This window comes from Myxocyprinus asiaticus, chromosome 6 (assembly GCF_019703515.2).
Source record: "Myxocyprinus asiaticus isolate MX2 ecotype Aquarium Trade chromosome 6, UBuf_Myxa_2, whole genome shotgun sequence".
Classification (NCBI taxonomy): Eukaryota; Metazoa; Chordata; class Actinopteri; order Cypriniformes; family Catostomidae; genus Myxocyprinus; species Myxocyprinus asiaticus.
The window spans coordinates 25,341,044-25,359,354 of NC_059349.1; the positions used below are offsets into that span (position 1 = coordinate 25,341,044).

At 36.0% G+C, this 18,311-nt stretch overlaps 1 protein-coding gene across 1 annotated transcript in view; it reads right to left on the reverse strand.

The window, feature by feature from the left end:
* Nucleotides 1-5,243: 5,243 nt before the first annotated feature.
* LOC127441931 (vasoactive intestinal polypeptide receptor-like) overlaps nucleotides 5,244-18,311 on the reverse strand; it is a 42,192-nt gene continuing 29,124 nt past the window's right edge. The window contains exons 8-14 of the mRNA XM_051699513.1: nucleotides 14,766-14,919; nucleotides 14,229-14,289; nucleotides 12,250-12,316; nucleotides 9,595-9,686; nucleotides 9,372-9,501; nucleotides 8,321-8,362; nucleotides 5,244-6,787 (exon numbers count right to left, since the gene is read on the reverse strand). Coding sequence (XP_051555473.1) covers nucleotides 6,596-6,787; nucleotides 8,321-8,362; nucleotides 9,372-9,501; nucleotides 9,595-9,686; nucleotides 12,250-12,316; nucleotides 14,229-14,289; nucleotides 14,766-14,919 — 738 coding nt within the window. The 3' untranslated portion in view covers nucleotides 5,244-6,595. The remainder of the gene's footprint in view (nucleotides 6,788-8,320; nucleotides 8,363-9,371; nucleotides 9,502-9,594; nucleotides 9,687-12,249; nucleotides 12,317-14,228; nucleotides 14,290-14,765; nucleotides 14,920-18,311) is intronic.

Genomic DNA, 18,311 nt, shown 5'->3' on the forward strand with positions numbered 1-18,311 from the left:
TCATTATTTGTTCATGTCAACTAATATAGTTAACTAATGCTAAATTATTTTTGTGTGTGTGTGTGTGTTACCCATGCACAATTGGTCTGTGAATTAAAACAGCCATAGATCTCTTTCTTATGGTCTCAAGTTTGCTGCCAATGGATCTGTTGATAGGCTGAGAATATCAAAGTCTGATTTCTTGCCAACACAAAAAAATCTGCGAAGGTATGAGTTTATTAAGGTTACTGGACTTTCATCCGTCCTGTCAAAAGCCTACTAAATCAACTCATTGCCTTGGCCTATATATGAGACTGCATATCTGTGACACACAAGTTGAAAAATTAAATCAGTCCTATATAAAAAACATTCACATAATCATTAAATGCAGAATGATGTTTAATTTGCTCAATGTAATGCATTCTGCATTCTATTGTTAAGGTATATTGTTGAAAAAAATTAATTGAATGTGTTTGCTGTTGTTATTAATATGCATAAGATTAGAAAGTGTGTTGCATTTTTTATTACACTAACACATTTAGTGCATTAACTAATGTTAACATACAATTTTTGATTTAAATGTATTAGACATTTGATATAATGTATTAGTATTTGTTGAAATTAACATTAACCAAGCTTAAAAAATGCTGTAAAAGTATTGTACATTGTTAGTTTATGTTAACTATTGTTGTTAACTAATGTTAACAAGCTAAGCTAACTAATGTTAACAAGCGTAACCTTATTGTAAGTGTTACCAAGCAATCTATAGAAACCCATGTTGGTAAAGGACTTTAATTAATGAACCTTGCAAACAAAGATGTTTATGTTTGCATTACTGAGTTATGCCAGTTTATGTATAAAATGTCATATGGGCTTTATCGTTACGTCCATTTTTGACCTTTTGAGGCTGCCTGTTAAAAGAATGAATTCATCCATTGAAAAGAGTGTCAGATATTGTGCAGATCATGACTTTCAGTAATATAACAACTAACTAATTAACATGATGTGCTTCTAAGCTTTGTTTCCAGCCCTCCACCCATGGGAGTCCATTCATTAAAAAAAATAAAAATAATAATCTTTGGTAAGGCTGCCTCCAGTTGGCTCCTCTGCTCAGTTCAAAAAACAAAATGTTGTTTATCTGTTGAAGATATATGTTATGTAATTTTAAACCAAGCTTGACCATGCTGAGTTTGGGTAATCTGTCTGGTGGGATAATTAATGCACTCACTGGTTTTCATGATTCTAAATAGGTATAAGGAGAGATAGGCTAAGAGAGAGAGTTACAAGAATAATTTGGGATTTTGTCAGAGGGAGGTCAAAAAGATGATATACGTCTCTTACCCACACTTTCCACTTTGTCTTTCAGTTACAGTCCTGTTTCTCTCCCTTCATCACTCTTGCACAAGATTTGAATGTCATAACAGTGATGCATGATTTACATTGTTTTTTTTAAACATTTATCCACAGTATTAGAAAACAAAATGGTTGCTATTTTGTTGACTTAATGATAGAATTCATACAGTACATTGTGTCTGTTTTAAGTGCTTTGTATATAAATACCTACCAGCAACAAATTAATAAAACAAATCCTTCATTTTGAAAAATTCTGTTGTCATTGTAAATGGAAGTGCTTATTGGCATGTTGATAATGATACAAGAACTATTCAAGGTTTCCTCCCACCAGGTTATCACCAAAAGTGATAACCTGTAATTGTTACCTTAAGCTGTTTCTACTTGATCTGACCCTTACAGGGATAGTTCACCCCAAAATGTAAATTCTTTCATCATTTACTCACTCTCATGCCATCCCAGATGTGAATGACTTTCTTTCTTCTGCAGAATACAAACAAAGATTTTTAGAAGAATATGTCAGCTCTGTAGGTCCAAACAATTTAAATGAATGGTGACCAGACATTTCAAGCTCTAAAAATCACATAGAGGCAGCATAAAATAAATCCATAAGACTCCAGTGGTTAAACCCATATTTTCAGAAGCAATTTTATAGGTGAGTGTGTGAAACAGATACATATTTAAGTCCTTTTTTACTAGGAATCTCCACTTTCGCTTTCACGTTCTTCTTTTGTTTTTGGTGATTCACATTCTTTGTGAATATTGCCACCTACAGGGCTGTAGGAAAATTGATAGTAAAAAAGGGCTTAAATATTGAACTGGTTCTCTCTCACACCCTTCATATCGCTTCTGAAGATATGGATGTAACCACTGAGATTTATAGATTAGTTTTGTGCTGCCTTTATGTGATTTTTAGGCTATCAAAGTTCTGGCCACCATTCACTTCTATTAAATGGACCTACAGAGCTGAGATATTCTGCTAAAAATCTTTGTTTGTGTGCTGCAGAATAAGGAAAGTCATACACATCTGGGATGGCATAACGGTAAGTAAATGATGAGAACATTTTTAAAAATTAATTTTGTTGCAACCTAATGTTGCCAGGTTTATTTAGATATGTTAAAAATATTTTTGACTTGAATCAAACCAGTTCATTTAGATGTTACTAAATGAAGCACATTTATCAGACAGTGTTGGGTGTAATTTGATTACAAAGTAATAACTAGATAGTAAAGTTTGAAGACAAACTTTATATTGGCTTGACAAAGCAATGTCTGAAAGTTTAAAATAGTTTGAAGAGTTGGAAGTTTCAGTCAGACAGACACAAGGAACATCATACAGATAGACAACCAGCTGCAAGAAGTCCAATGCAACCCTACCCCTTGCTTGTTTTTCTGAATGGCAAATTGGTTGCTAGGGTAACCCCATTTGGTTGCTAAGCAGTTACCAAGGTGATACTGAAAGGGCTCCTTGCTACCCTGAGTCAAATGAATGAAACCAGAAATATCTTTCGATGTTCTGGTGCAGAGATATGTGATTTGTTACATGGTTGCTAGGGTAACCCCATCTGGTTGCTAAGCAGTTACCAGGGTGATACTTATCAAGGCTCCTTGCCATCCTGAGTGAAATAAGTCAACCCGGAAGTCTCTACAATGTTCTGGTGCAGAGATATATGATTTGTTACTTGGTAGCTAGGGTAACCTCATCTGGTTGCTAGGCAGTTACCAAGGTGATACTTATCAAGCCTCCTTTCCATACTGAGTGAAATAAGTCAACCCGAAGTCTCTATGATGTTCTGGTTCAGAGATATGTGATTTGTTACTTGGTTGCTAGGGTAACCCCATCTGGTTGATAAGCATGTACTAGGGTGATACTTATCAAGGCTCCTTGCCATCCTGAGTGAAATAAATCAACCCGGAAGTCTCTACATTGTTCTGGTGCAGAGATATGTTATTTGTTACTGGGTTGCTAGGATAACCCCATCTGGTTGCTAGGCAGTTACCAAGGTGATACTTAACATGGCTCCTTGCTATCCTGAGAGAAATAAGTCAACCCGGAAGTCTCTACGATGTTCTGGTGCAGAGATATGTGATTTGTTACTTGGTTGTTAGGATAACCCCATCTGGTTGCTAAGCAGTTACCAGGGTGATACTTATCAAGGCTCCTTGCCATCCTGAGTGAAATAAATCAACCCGGAAATCTCTACAATGTTCTGGTGCAGAGATATGTGATTTGTTACTTGGCTGCTAGGATAACCCCATCTGGGTTCTAAGCAGTTACCAGAGTGATAATTATCAAGGCTCCTTGCCATCGTAAGTGAAATAAGTCAACTCGGAAGTCTCTATGATATTCTGGTGCAGAGATATGTGATTTGCTACTTGGTTGCTAGGGTAAGCCCATGTGGTTGCTAGACAGTTGCCAGTGTGATACCAAGAAGGCTGCTTGCTGTTCTGAGTCATGCAAGCCAACAATGAAGTCTCTACGACATTCTGATCCTGAGATACCCATATAAGCGATTTTAAATGGAAGTCAGTGGTGTTTGGTTTCTAGGGTGCTCTAATGGTTGCTAGGGCGTGGCTAAGCAGTTTCCATGATGATACTTGAAGACTGATTGCTCACCCAATTCAAACAACCAACTCTCATGTCTGTAAGACATTCTGATCAGGAGATATCCATCTAAGCCATTTTGAATGGCAGTCAATGGGTTTTGGTTGCTAGGGTGCACTAAATGGTTGCTAGGTTGTATGCAGTTGCTAGGGTGTTAAAGTGACAGAGTGAAAGAAAGAATAAAAAGAGTGATGGAAAGATAGAAAAGAGAGTGATAGATAGAAAGTATGAGTGGTAGGGTCAATTTAAAATCAGTCCTGTTCGGAAGTCTGATACAGGAATACCGGAAGTCCGATCAGTTAGAAAAGAGATAGCAACCCGAGTCAGACCAGTCTGAAAATCTGTGGCGAGTTTGGTGTTTGTAGCTTGAAAGCTCTAGGAGGAGATACTGTTTAAATTTTGGCTCAGAAGAAGAAGAAGAAGCTTAAATAGTAGATCAGTATGTTGGCTTTGTCATGCCAACATAAAAAGTAATGTAATGGATTATATTTAAATTCTAGTAATCAGATTACAGTTACTGACGTTCAGTTAACTATTTGGGTTACACATTTCAAAAAATTATACTACTAATGTTATTGTGGCAGCGGGGGCATGGTCAAGCATCTCTCCGGAGAGAGAGAAAGCGGTAAGGGCGCTTACACCTGAGCTAAATTATAATATATATATATAATTATAATATTATAAATTATATTATATAACTCTAATTTAGCTCAGGTGTAAGCGCGGAGAGATGCTTGACCATGCCCCCGCTGCCACAGTTATTTATGTAGAATACATTAAAACATGAAATATGTTCATATGTATGTCTGTTTGCATTTCTGTGATAGCTGAAAGGTATGCACCCCTAACAAATCATTGTAAGAGAGAAACGTGATGCTGAGTGAATGACTTGTGTGCAACAGTGAACAAGTAGGAAATAGACATTATTTTGAATTCGTTGAGCAGAAAAAAAAAATTTCTGTGAAAAGTGTGTAAGAAAGAAACTTAGAAGTAATTAGTAACGTGACTGCTTTTCGATGAATAATCAGTAATCTAATTACAATTTTAGAGAAGTAATGAGTAATTTATAGTGGAATACTTTTTAAGTAACTTCCCCAGCACTTGTCAGGTAACCTAACAAAATGTACTTTATATAGTAAGATCTAAATGGTTTTATTCAAGTCAAAAATTTTAAAAGGTTAGTCATTTTATGGGTTAGATCAAGTAGAAATAGATCATTGAGGTATTAATTGCAGGTTCCCGCTTTTTTCAGTGTATAAATACTTTGAAAGAGAAAATATGACACAGGTAATCAGAGAAGTGTGTCATAACATATTTAATGTAATAAACATGTTCTGTTTTTTTGCTATGACAACATCTACAAGACACTTTCATAAAATAGCAACAACACTTTTAAAGACATGTCCTCTTGACTACATATTCACACTGAGGTATAAGAACTGTGCATGCAAACATGCAGGACCACTTACATGCCAGCAACAACAGCTATGATAAACGCTACACATAGTATTTTTGAAAGACAATCATTTTTTACAAAGACTATTCTTATAAAAAAGAAAACAATTTACACTATTGTCTTTATATGCAACAAGTGCACAGTTACACAACCCATGCATATTTTTGTATATACAGTAGCTATACAATTACATTGATCCAAAAATCACAATCATATAACACATCAAGGAACCATATAGAATAGGATTTTAGCAGAATGTCAGATTGTCTAAGTCAGTCACATTAATTTTTCCTTGAATAAGGAAGGAGATAAAAATACAACTAGGTCTCTAGAGACCGAAAAGGTCACCATTCAGTTTACTACAGGTTATTACAATTTTAAGAAATAAAATCTTGAGCATTATAATAAGGGCAGGGGAAAGCAGAATAACAGAACAGTATGCTACCACAGATAGACTCCGAACACCAACACTGAGGATTAATGCGTGTTTTGTTGTGTACAGGAGGGTGCCTATGGAAGGAAATCATAATTCAAATGTAAATCACTCTCACTATGCATAGAATTGTCCACAGTATTATTCACCAACAGTCTCATGGGTCTGTAAGTTTGAGGTTAACGGGATAGTTCACCCAAAAACTAACAAAAGGATATGTTCGACAGAATGATTATATCAGTCACTATTCTCTTTCATTTCTCATACAGCCTAACATCTTTTGAGTTCCACCAAAGAAGGAAAGGAAAGTTCATACATGTGTGAAACAACATGAGGGTGAGTAAAAGATGGCACAGTTTTCATTTTTGGGTGAACTGTCTCTTTAAGAACATGAGCTTTAATTGCATCCTTTTACTAAAGACAGTGTCCCTTGCTGTTCAGAGTCAGTAGTTTTCTTAAAAACATTCAAACGTCAGAAGTGTAGTGTCTACATCAGTACACGTACATTTCACATATGTATGTGTATGATGGGATGGCTATGAGGATACATCATTATGATTGAATAGTTCATGTATGTCTCGTGCCAAACTAACAACAATGAGCACTGCTGTGTGCTGTTTCCCACACATTGCTACTGAGCAATGAGATGCAAAGTTACAACTGGATAGAGTTGAGCTGCATCCTTGGAGATGATTGATGGTGGTGCAAGTGCTTGTAGAGCACAGATTTATTGGTCTCTGTCTCTTATCATAGATGGAGCATCACTCAGCGCTCAGACTGTAGAGAAGTCATCTTGGCAGGTGGACACCCTGCGTGTGGTGGGGCTGCATTTAGTCATCGTGGTGATTTGGGAGCTGAAGTTTACACCGTTGCTTGCCATCGAGGGCTGCTGGTACTTGGTGTCAGCTCCAAGAAATCTCTGCATGTGCCACCGCCTCCATTTTCGTTTTATCTCAGACTGAACCTGGAGAGAATAGATAGAGGAATGTGACTTCAACATGTTCTTAGCAGATGAGCACACATACCAAAATGACTTCCAACAAAGCACCCAAATTATATGTAGGGGTCCTAAAATTTATTTGGACACTTACTGTAGAATACACTTAAAAATGTTTGAATGTGATTGCATTAGACAACAAATTATCAAAGCAAGTGGCTTTTATTTAAAAGAAAGATAACACAAGCAAAACTTTTCACAAAAAGAAGTTTTGAATGATAAAACAAGAGATCTACACTTACTGAGCACTTTATTTGGAAGATATGAAAAAGTGCCTGACGTGGTCTTCTGCTGTTTAAACTCATCCGCCTCAAGGTTCGACATGTTGTGCATTCTGAGATGCTATTCTGCTCACTACATTTGTACAGAGTGGTTATCTGAGTTACCGAAGCCTTTCTGTCAGCTCAAACCAGTTTGGCCATTCTCCATTGACCTCTCTCATCAACAAGGCGTTTTCGTCCGCAGAACTGCCGCTCAATGGATGCTTTTGGTTTTTGGCACCATTCTGAGTAAACTCTAAAGACTATTATGCTTGAAAATCCCAGGAGATCAGCAGTTACAGAATAGTCAAACCAGCCCGTCTGGCACCAACAATCATGCCACGCATGAATTCACTGAGATCATATTTTTCCCCCATTTTGATGGTGAATGTGAACATTAACTGAAGCTCCTGACCCATATCTGCATGGTTTTACACATTGCATGCTACCACACGACTGGCTGATTAGATAATCGCATGAATAAGTAGGTGTACAGGTGTTCCTAATAAAGTACTCAGTGAGTCTAGTATTCTAAAATGAAGACAAAAAGTATTTGGTTGTCAAATGTCAGAGAACTTGTCAAAAGTAATTAGTAACTTTAATCTGATTACCTTTGTAAATTCAAAAGTAGTGTCATGCATTAAATTTTAAATTCTTAAATTCTTGCGACTTTGAATTAAGTGAATTACTTTTAGGATCATTACCTGGATTACACATATTTCTAAATAATATTATTTATGCAGAATACATTTAAAATATGAATTATGCTTATACATGTATGTACGTCTGTGCGTTTTTGTGAGTTGAAGGGCTGTACGGACATTATAATATAGACATTTTTATGAATTCATTAAGTGGAAAATTAAAACTGTGAAAAGTGTTTTAGAAAGTACCTTAAAAGTAAAGTAATTAGTAATGTGATTTCTTTTCCAATGAATTGATCAGCAAATTAATCCGATTACAAATTTAGGGAAGTATGTAATTAGGAATCTGTAAAAGATGACTTTTTTGCGTAATTTACTCAACACTGGTGATGAACAACTGCTGAGCCATCTATGTGAAATTGAGGGGAACTGAAAAAGCTTTTTGTCTGCAGATGCTTACATATTTTGTTATCTAATGCAATGGCATTCCAACACTTTTATGTGTGACTTACGTGTCCAAATACTGCTTGGGGCCATTTTAAGTGTTTTTTTCATAAAATAATCCACAAACAAATATTGCATGCTGATAATATTACCTCTCCATTCAGAAAACAGTACAGGACAGCGACACAAAATCCCTGAAGGAAAACAGAGAGGGCAATTAATATGAGCTGCTGCAGGGCAGATTAAAGTCACATAGTTAATGTAAGATTATGAGTGAAAGTGTCCAAAATGTGTGTTCAAGATTTCATACATTTATTTCTTTAGGAATAAACACTTTTTTAAATGAGGAAAAAATTATAGAGTACACCTTTAAATTTCAACTAATTTGACTTGGAATAAGTGGAAGTGTAGCGGTAGTTCTGTCAGGAAGACTTGTAATAGCATTACACCAATGTGACGAGGAGGAGGGAGTAGCCGGTCCGTGATGGAACACGGCCGGCGCTGAATCAGCTGATCAGCGGGACAGTGAGATAAGGGACAGCTGGAAACGCCGGTTCGAGAGAGCGAGACACACGCGGCAGCGTTGCATGTTTGTTTATGTTGGTTTAACGAAAGTTGACTGTTCGTCACAACCATTTATTCAATTTAGGCATCTCATCCAATCATAATCAAGCATCTGCTTTACAAGCCTTGCAGCTGTCGTTCATCACTCATTATGCGAATTGGTTTCACCCACCATCCACCCCTTCGCCACCAGTTTAGGTCCCCTCCTGCTGTAGAGGTAAGTTCCTCTTCCCTGCCATCATCGTCTTTTGGCAGGATCTGATGGTTCGAGCAAGAATCTGAGCGCTGAACCGTAGGACGCAGCTTATGCCAAAGGAAACAATTCTATCCCCATATCATGATTATTCTCATTTATTCAGAGTCTTTCTGGTAGAAATGATGCATGGTCAGTCATAAAGTATCCAAGCCCATTTTATCTATCCATATCCAACATTTTCATCTGGCTGAATAACAAACACAGAGTGAATAAATACCACTGGGTATGTCTGGGGTTAAGGCAAACTGGCAGATCCCACGGTGAGTCTGTCACTGTGGCCATTTTTAGTATTCTATTGCCATTTGGAGAATCAAGACTAGATAAGCATTGCTTATGGCAAAGCAAAACTGTTTGTGTGTGTTTTTCAGTCCCCTGCTGCCTACCTGAAAGGACCCCAGGATCAAGTCAAACACCAGACGCACATTAGACTCTATGTGATGAGGCATAAAGGCAAAGATTATGTAGTTTATTCCAAACAGAGGAATCAGAAGTAGAGTTGATTTTGCCAGTCTCCTGCAAATCAAATGAAAGGGCACAGGTTGAAAAACAAAAGTTAATACTGTACATGTAAGATCTTTGCATTTATGAACTTCAAAATAAACTCACGAGTACTGGTGTGAATCATTTCTCCCAATATCTCGACAACTGATTTTCTGCCGAAGTATCCGGATGATACAAATGAAGAGAATAAAGTTCATCTAGAAAAACAGCATAAACAGATGGGGTCCTATTTGAATTACTTTATTCACCACCTGCCACATTACCTGGGGTGTAAAGTAACGAATTACAAATACTCACGTTACTGTAATTAAGTAGTTTTTCCCAGGAATTGTACTTTAAGTAGTTTAAAAATTGTATACTTTTACTTGAGTACATTTTAAGTGCTGTAACTGTTCTTTTAATGCACTATTTTTCCACCGTCTGTGTTCGCTACTTCCCTGTCCTGATTTTATTTTTATCTATCAACATGATGGGCTAGGGAGAGTCTCGTGACTCCCGTCAAATCAAATCACACGTAAAAAACTGGAACGGCAGCTGTAGATTTGGCACCAACTGTTATGGATGTGGAGGATGCCTCAAACACATTTTCGACACCTGAACATCACGGCCGCACCTGAAAGGGCTTTTCGCAGTGAAAAAGGCCAATTGCATGATTGTGTCATGTGAGTTTAACTTTAATCAGCTTTAAATCAGCTTTAATCCTGCCTCTAATTTGAAGAAACATATCGAGGTAAATTTCATATTTCTGCTTACTAGATTCTGTGTGTCTATAATGTAGCCTGTAAATTAGCTTTCTATCACTGAGATTATTAGGCTGATGTGAGATTAAGGCAATGTTATCAATAGAGCTTGGCAATAAAACAATCTTGATGTTTATCTGAAAAAAGAAAAGAGAGATGTCCTTGATATCGATGATAAAATTTGAGTATTTTTCTATACTTAGCCTATGTTCTACATCTAGACCAGGTGTGTTCATTACATCGATTGCGATAGCAAGACAACCACTGGTTGGTTGATCTAGATAAAATATAAAAGATTGACTTTTTATTTCCTGACGTCTGTAGCTGCGTGCTGTTTGATTGACAGACAGCTAATGTTTGTGCGCTTAAGCGGGTACTCGCCTAAATGGTCAAATACACTTTATAATTCCGCCAATGCCTGTCTTGGTGAGGCATTAATGTAAACACAGTCAATTTGGTCTAAAGTTAACGTAAGCAGTGGGTCAAAAAGCATATTTGTATCAAAATGTTGGACTTGAAGTGTACATGTAACCGAATTGAGCACTGTCTAGTAGGCTATGTCATAAAAATGCTATTAATCAAACAATAACAAGGAAACAAGAAAACCACTCACTACGTTTGGCTGAATAACTTGAGTAGCTTTAAAAGTATTAATGTAATAGAATAAAACAGTGACATTTTTAATAACAATATTTTTTAAAATTATTGTTAGTTTTTTAAATAATACTGACCCCTGATGTAGAGTGTGTTAATTTGTATAATAAATTACCAGGAAAGTAGAGATGATAAAATAATTTATAATTATGCTTAGCCTTTTTCATGTTTTTTCTAATGCCTGATAAAAAAAAGTATCAACCTTTGTAGAGCAATACTTCAATTCCACCAGTCACAAACTTCAGAAAATTGTGCATCATGCATTAGAATGAGAACACAACTATTTCTGGGCTTAAAAGATACAAGAACTAAATCAATGTGGAACATTGTATCTCAAAAGGAGTACAATGTGGCCCCCCATGTGCTACTTAAAGAAATAGTTCACTCAAAAATGAAAATTCTCTCATCATTTACTCACCCTCATGCCATCCCAGATGTCTATGACTTTATTTCTTCAGCAGAACACAAATTAAGATTTTTAGAAGAATATTTCAGCTCTGTAGGTCCATACAATACAAGTGAATGGATACCAAAATTTTGACACTCCAAAAAGCAGATAAAGGCAGCACAAAAGTAATCCATATGACTCCAGTGGTTTAATCCATGTCTTCAGAAGAGATATGATAGGTGTGGGTGAGAAACAGATCAATATTTAAGTCAATTTTTGCTAGAAATTCTTCTCCCTGCCCAGTAGATGGCGATGTGCATGAAGAATGTGAATCACCAAAAACACATGACGTGCCAAGTGACCCTTTTTTGTTTTGCATTCCTTGCATTGTTTTGAACATGTTTTATGCACAACAGTAACTCTCTGTCGACATTAAGGGAAATTTAGACATTACACATAAACTGATTTTAATGTAATTGTTTCATACGTTACGATATAAAATGGGGATCATTGTATTGAAAATAACTTTTTCATCTTTTCATTTCTGTAATCATGTCGCCCTTTTATTTTTTCCATCAGATTCATGTAGTGTGTACAGTATCATAGATAAGTGATGTATTTTAAAAGTTGTCAATCACAAACGCCTATAATATACCTATATTTTTATTCTTTCTGGCAAACAGCCATTAAAGGGAATGTAAATTACGGTATGTGTGCTACATTTTTAAATTGCAGCATAGAGTTTTTTTTTATAAAGGGGCATAGCTTTCACAACTCAGTACTCAATACTCATGAGTACTTTTAAATGAGCTACTCTTTTACTCTTACTTGAGTAGTTTTTAGGACAGGTAATTTTACTCAAACTACATTTTTTAAGAAGTATCAGTACTTTTACTTGAGTATTATTTTTCAGTACTCTTTACACCCCTGCACATTACGATGAAATTCTCATTGAAGTTCAGCAAAAATGTCACTCACCAGTATTGTTATCAAAGTAGGGGTTTTTATAATCCACCACAGATCATCATCAATAAAATCCCAGCATCTGTCAAAAGAAAACAATACCCATTTAACAGTCACTACAAGGAAGAAAAAACAAAGATATAATAAATGAAAAATTCTTGCAGATTTGTTTTTCCATTTTGACCATTAATGGAAAAAATATTGTCCTCAACCAACTGGTTGAAATATTTTGGGTTTTATTTAAAATTGAGAGGATTCTTTTTAGCTTCTACTTTCCCATCAATGTTATCATGTTCAAAAGACCCAAAGTCCCTTTCAAGGTAAGTCAGTCCACTTGGCGGCCATCTTTGGAGGCAGATATTTTCAATGTAAACAAGCGACATAAAAGAGCAGCTACTATCTACTTGAATGGGGAAAGATTACGATCAAAGAACATATAAAAAATCAGCAGTAAAATCTGACAACAACGGTATCATAAACTGTGCATCTTTAGCTCAATCACGCTAAAAAAGGCTATTTTCAGGCTGATTCAGCTAATGCGCATTCTCGAGTTGATTGACAAGCGATATCTGTATCTAAAAAGTGATTGGCTCTTTTACCTTTAAGGTCAGACTTCCTTTGCTTTACCTGCTGGCTATTCCAATTTCTCCAATTAATTTTAATACCAGTGGTCCGTCTCTGCTAAACTGTCTCTAAACCAACCAACAAGATGGTTTCCTGCTAAATTGCACTGAGGGTGGGGATCTGATTATCCTGGGCCAGAAACTTAGAAAATCAGATCTGGGTCTGATTCACAGTGGTTTAACATTTTTTATCTACAACCAAACTATGGTCTACCAATCGGCTGAAAAACTGTTAAAAGTTTTCTTTCTTGCTGCAGTTTCCTGGTGAAATCAACACTAGAGGCGCTATACAACAACTTTGCGTTTTATTAACCTTCACACAAATCACGTGTACTATAGCTGTTTATGACTTTAAAAAACTATAATGTTAAGCTCTATTACTCACACCCTGCTATGTTATGATATCAAAACACCTACTCTGATGCATCATTCGAAAAAAGACACATATTAATGCTTGTATTACAGACCCACTTACATTTACACACTTATTCAAACATAATTAGCTTGCGCTGTAGCTCACCTGTTAGAGTGTTGGACTTGGGACTTGGATATCGAGCCTTGACGCATGACACGAAAGTGAAAGTGAAGCGAAAATGCCTTAGAAGTAACATGAAATAATGTGGTTGCTTCAGTAAATGTGTTTTCCATGTCAAATTTGCTTTTAAAGCACTGTCGGTTAGGTTTAGGAGTTGGGTAAGGATGTTTATTTTGTTCATCTCTCATTTATTTTTAAAGACACGATTGGTTAGGTTTAGGTTAAAATTTTAGGTTAGGGAGGTACGTTTTATTAATTAAAACATCCCTCTAATATTCACCTTAAAAACCTTGTCTAATTACAACATCATTTCACTTGTTTCTGGTGCCCCCACTGGACATTTCAATGGGAAACTGCAGCCAAACGTGTAATGAAGCATGACATTTTGGTTTACTAAAATTTAGCCATTGTCACGTAAATTTCATGAGATCAGGCTTAATCAGTCAGTCAGTCAGTCAGTCAATAAATCAATCAATAAAATTATCCGAATATAGTATATTGACTTCTTTTAAGGTATGTCATTTATCGCCACAAGGAACAGCCTTGAGTGAAGTTTGTTGAAAGGATTTACACTGTCAGCTGTATTGTAGCTATCGGAAGAAGAAGAGCAGGAGGCAGAAATTCAATTGAGCTAAAAAAAATCATAAAGTCAAGCACATCCTTTTCTCGACTAACATGCTTTTCAATGTTACACTAAAGTAACTTTACAGAAAGTTGAAGCAGATAAGATGTATCTCTCTCCCATGAATGTGTATCTAAAAATGTAATGAAGAAGCAAAGGAAATTTTTATTTCAGCAGAGGAGTGCTGTTCTGTGAACAAGTAGTATTTACTTACCCAATATCATGTAAATAAGCTTTTGTGATGCTCCAGATTGTTATGAAGACACCTGGAACTCCTATCACACACAGAAAACACACTAACTTACAACATTTGGTTAAAAAAATCAATATTGTAATTTTTTTAAATATATACAGTTTTGATACATTTTTAAGTATCTGTTTGAAGGCATGTTTACACAGATTTTCTTCTTTAATTGGTCTACAAGGTAATTAGGAATTCAACAAAACAAGTGGGAATGCCAATTAATCTTATAAACCTTAATTGAGCCTTAAATATAGATCTGATCCTGTTTTAAATGTATAGAAATGTGAAACATTTGCCAACACTACTGTAGTACTGTACAGTTATGACATCAAGGAGAGGCTAATTACCAAATAGAGAGTGTGTACATGCACAAAGTCCTATTGACTTTAGTGATCAATTTGTCTTTCACATTTGACAGGTGTTGCTCTTATGTTGTGAAGATTTACAAGACCTAGGGGCAATTTCTCATTATTTCACTGATACTGAGAATTACGAGCACGTACTCACCCCAGCCAATGAGAATGTACCACCAAAAGTACTTCCTCTCAGAGAAGAAGGATACAGTCAGGAGGGCATGGAGATAAAGACCCTCCACCAGTAACCAGAAGAAACTGGCCATGACGCCATACTGGAAGAACACCACTGCAGCTTTGCAGCCCACCTGTGAAATGCAGAGAGAGTTTTGTTTAGAAATATTATGCACTTGTGTATATTATAGCAGGAACTGCGGTCTTGCATGTTTACCGTGTATTTAAACAAAGGGAATGCCTTTGCTGTTTACTGTGCTAGTTTGTAGCATGTGCTAGACACAAGAAAACATTGTGTAACACTTCTAAAGAGAGGCATTAAATGAAGTGTAAACACATATAAAGAATTGCTGTATGCTGTTCTGTTAATGTTTGACGCTTGTATTATTTCTAGTGTGCTGATAATAGTATACACCGCACCTGCACTGCATAATGATCACGTAGAAGCATTTCATAATTATTGGAATAATGACATCGCAATAACCAATAATAACATAATGATAATGAAATCACACAGGCACAACAACTTTTGACCAAAGTCCCATAAAGGCAAGTCAGTTCACTCACTGTCCTTGGTAACACCCAAAAAGCAGACCGAAATCTCTAAACTTTTAAGATAAAGTTTCAATAATATATTTAAAACAAGCAATAAAATCTGACATTAATGGTGTAATAAATTTGCTCCTTTAACTCAAATAAGCCATGAGAGGCTTTGCATTACAGTGATTTTGACATGGGTTAGGGTGGCTTTTTGCTTTTACAGTCATTATACAATGGCTTAGAATGCGGCTCATCCAATCAGAATTCAGAGTCGGAACTAGGGATGTCATAAAATATCGATATATCGATTATTGATCGTCACGTTATTTTATCGATATATTTTTGAGGCATCGATATTAACATTAGCCAACATTTAAATTAGAAGCCTAATTTGTGTGCTTTCCAATGGCGTAATAGTTTTGGAAACCACAAGGGGGAGATATAACATTTACTGAATGCTGGTTGCCGGTAGAAGAGGCACAGTTGCAGTCCAAACTAGGTTGTGGTGGATCACTATACTCACAAAAGTTACAAAGGTTTTTGTACTAAATTAACAAAGTGACGATAATGAGTTTTCAGGTAAGTGTATGTAACTGGTGTAACTGGGCAAATTATCGATTAGAAATGATGACGTTTTTGATCAAATGTATCTGTGTGTAGCACTTAATAAGTTTCATTCAAGCTGTCAAACCACAAAAAGACATACTTGTAACTGAAAATACATTGTATAGGCTATATGAAAGATACATGTACACAATGTGTACACATTGGTGGCAGGAGTAAATAATCTTTGTCCTTTGATAATAATTTGGGTCGAATTTAATGGAAAGCTAAACGAGTTGCGTTAAGTAGCACTGCAGAATTTGCAGCCTCCAGAGTCATAGCTCGTCGTCTTTCAGTGGCGGTGCGCATACTGTAATAAAACATAATTATTTTGAATTTTAAAGCGCACCATGTCATTCACCAGACATGTCCGGTGTGCTTACCATTTTAATTTACCCTGCCGCTCATACTTTACCAAAGTTGTGTTTAATATTTTTATTTTTTTTTAAAGACAAAGACTACTGTGCAACAAGCAGCCTTATTTATATCTAAAACAAATCCTGATATATAGCGATAGTCATCGGGAAAATCTTCCGATTATCGATGTGTGAAAAAGGTATCGATCCCTAACCTAGTCGGAACTATATCATTTTTATGTTATAGTCATATTATGTCATATTTCTCAGGCTGGTCCATTTAATGTGCATACATGTTCTACACTGAAAACATTTTAACCAAAAATTTGCTTCATGTGGTAACATCTAAATGAAATAGTTTATAATAGTCACAAATATTATTTAACATCACTGAATCAACCTGAATACATTAGGTTTCAAGGGTTAGATCAAGTAGAAGTAGCTCCTTAAAGTAACAATTGCAGGTTATTACATTTACAGAGTAAACAAACATGATGAAAAAAGCCAATCCTACAACAGCCATTTTGAGAGATACATTTCTTCCATTAATTTTTCTACAAGTAGTCCTTATAGTGTCACTGCCTTTGAATGATTTCAAAGAAATGATCCCCAACAAATACAGACTCTATTTTAATTTATGACAATATCAAACTAAGACTGATTAATCTATGGACCGTTCAAATGTTAGACATGTTACAGTACTATGTGACCTTGCACCGGTGTTTACAGTGGGGACACCATACCATCATGAATGTTTGAGCACCCTGTTGTGACAGATGTTATTTATTGTGTTGGCCAGCAGCTGCATATAGACCGCTCAGAACACTCAGCCAGACCCAGATGAAGAGTGTTTATACAGGGACAAACACACACAGAATACAAGAGAACAGTACAACTAAACACTAATACACACACTAACACACACAGAGGCCTTCAGAAAACTTTTCTAATTACCAAAAAGACTCACTGTTATTAAGGACATTTCACAGCTACACAATTATTCAGAAAATCCGAGCACAGCATATGCTATTCATAACTACGCAAATGGAACTAAACAAACCAAACATGACTATGATGTTGGGTAAATACAGCGTTGTCCATATCCGGATAGAGGAGGTCATTAGCGCACTCTTCAAAGATCTTGAAGGACATTTTTCAAACACAGCTACGCCTCGTCACAAAATGAGTATAAAGAGCACTTTGACAACCAGCATTCAAGAGCAAACCTTATAACAATACTTCAGAGCGAATTTAATGCTGACAGTGTATTAATGTTGGGGTTTGTGCTGTGCTGTTTATTTCTGGTGAGGAAGAGCAGTCAATTACAATAACCTGATACACTAACATTAAAAGAATAGTTCACCCAAAAATTATGTAATCATTTACTCACCCTCATGTCATTCCAAACCCATCTGACTCTCTTTCTTTAGAAAGATCGTAAAAGGAAATATTTCAAAGAATGTTGCGATCGCTGATTTCCATACAGTTGCAGTTGATAGTGACTCACTTTAAAGCTTAAAAAAGCACCCAAAGTGTCATAGAAGTTGTCTATGCGTCATATTCTAAGTCTTCTGCAGGCATACGATAGGATTTGGTGAGAAACAAACCGAAATGTAAGTTACTTTACAGTGAAAATGTCTCCTTTGTGCGTTCATGAATGCAGGAGAAGCTTGTTCACAATGGCATGCTCTTAAGGCCGATTTATACTTCTGTGTTGAACCTACGACGTAGACCACAACAGCTGTGATTGGTCCATTGTGTTACCAGAGACACCCCTTTTGTGTTAATCAAGCAAGCAGTTATTTATAAAAAAAATTCAGCACGGAGCATCAAAGTATGCCATAATATTTATTAATTATTATTTAAGCGACTCAAAAGCAAGCATACAGTGTATGCCTGATTTATTCTCTCTCATCATGGCAGGCAACATGTATAATAAATAATATGTACCTAAATACAACATACTTTGATGAACTAGTTTTTAATGGTTTCATAATTTAATAAATACTTTTGAATCCATGAATTGC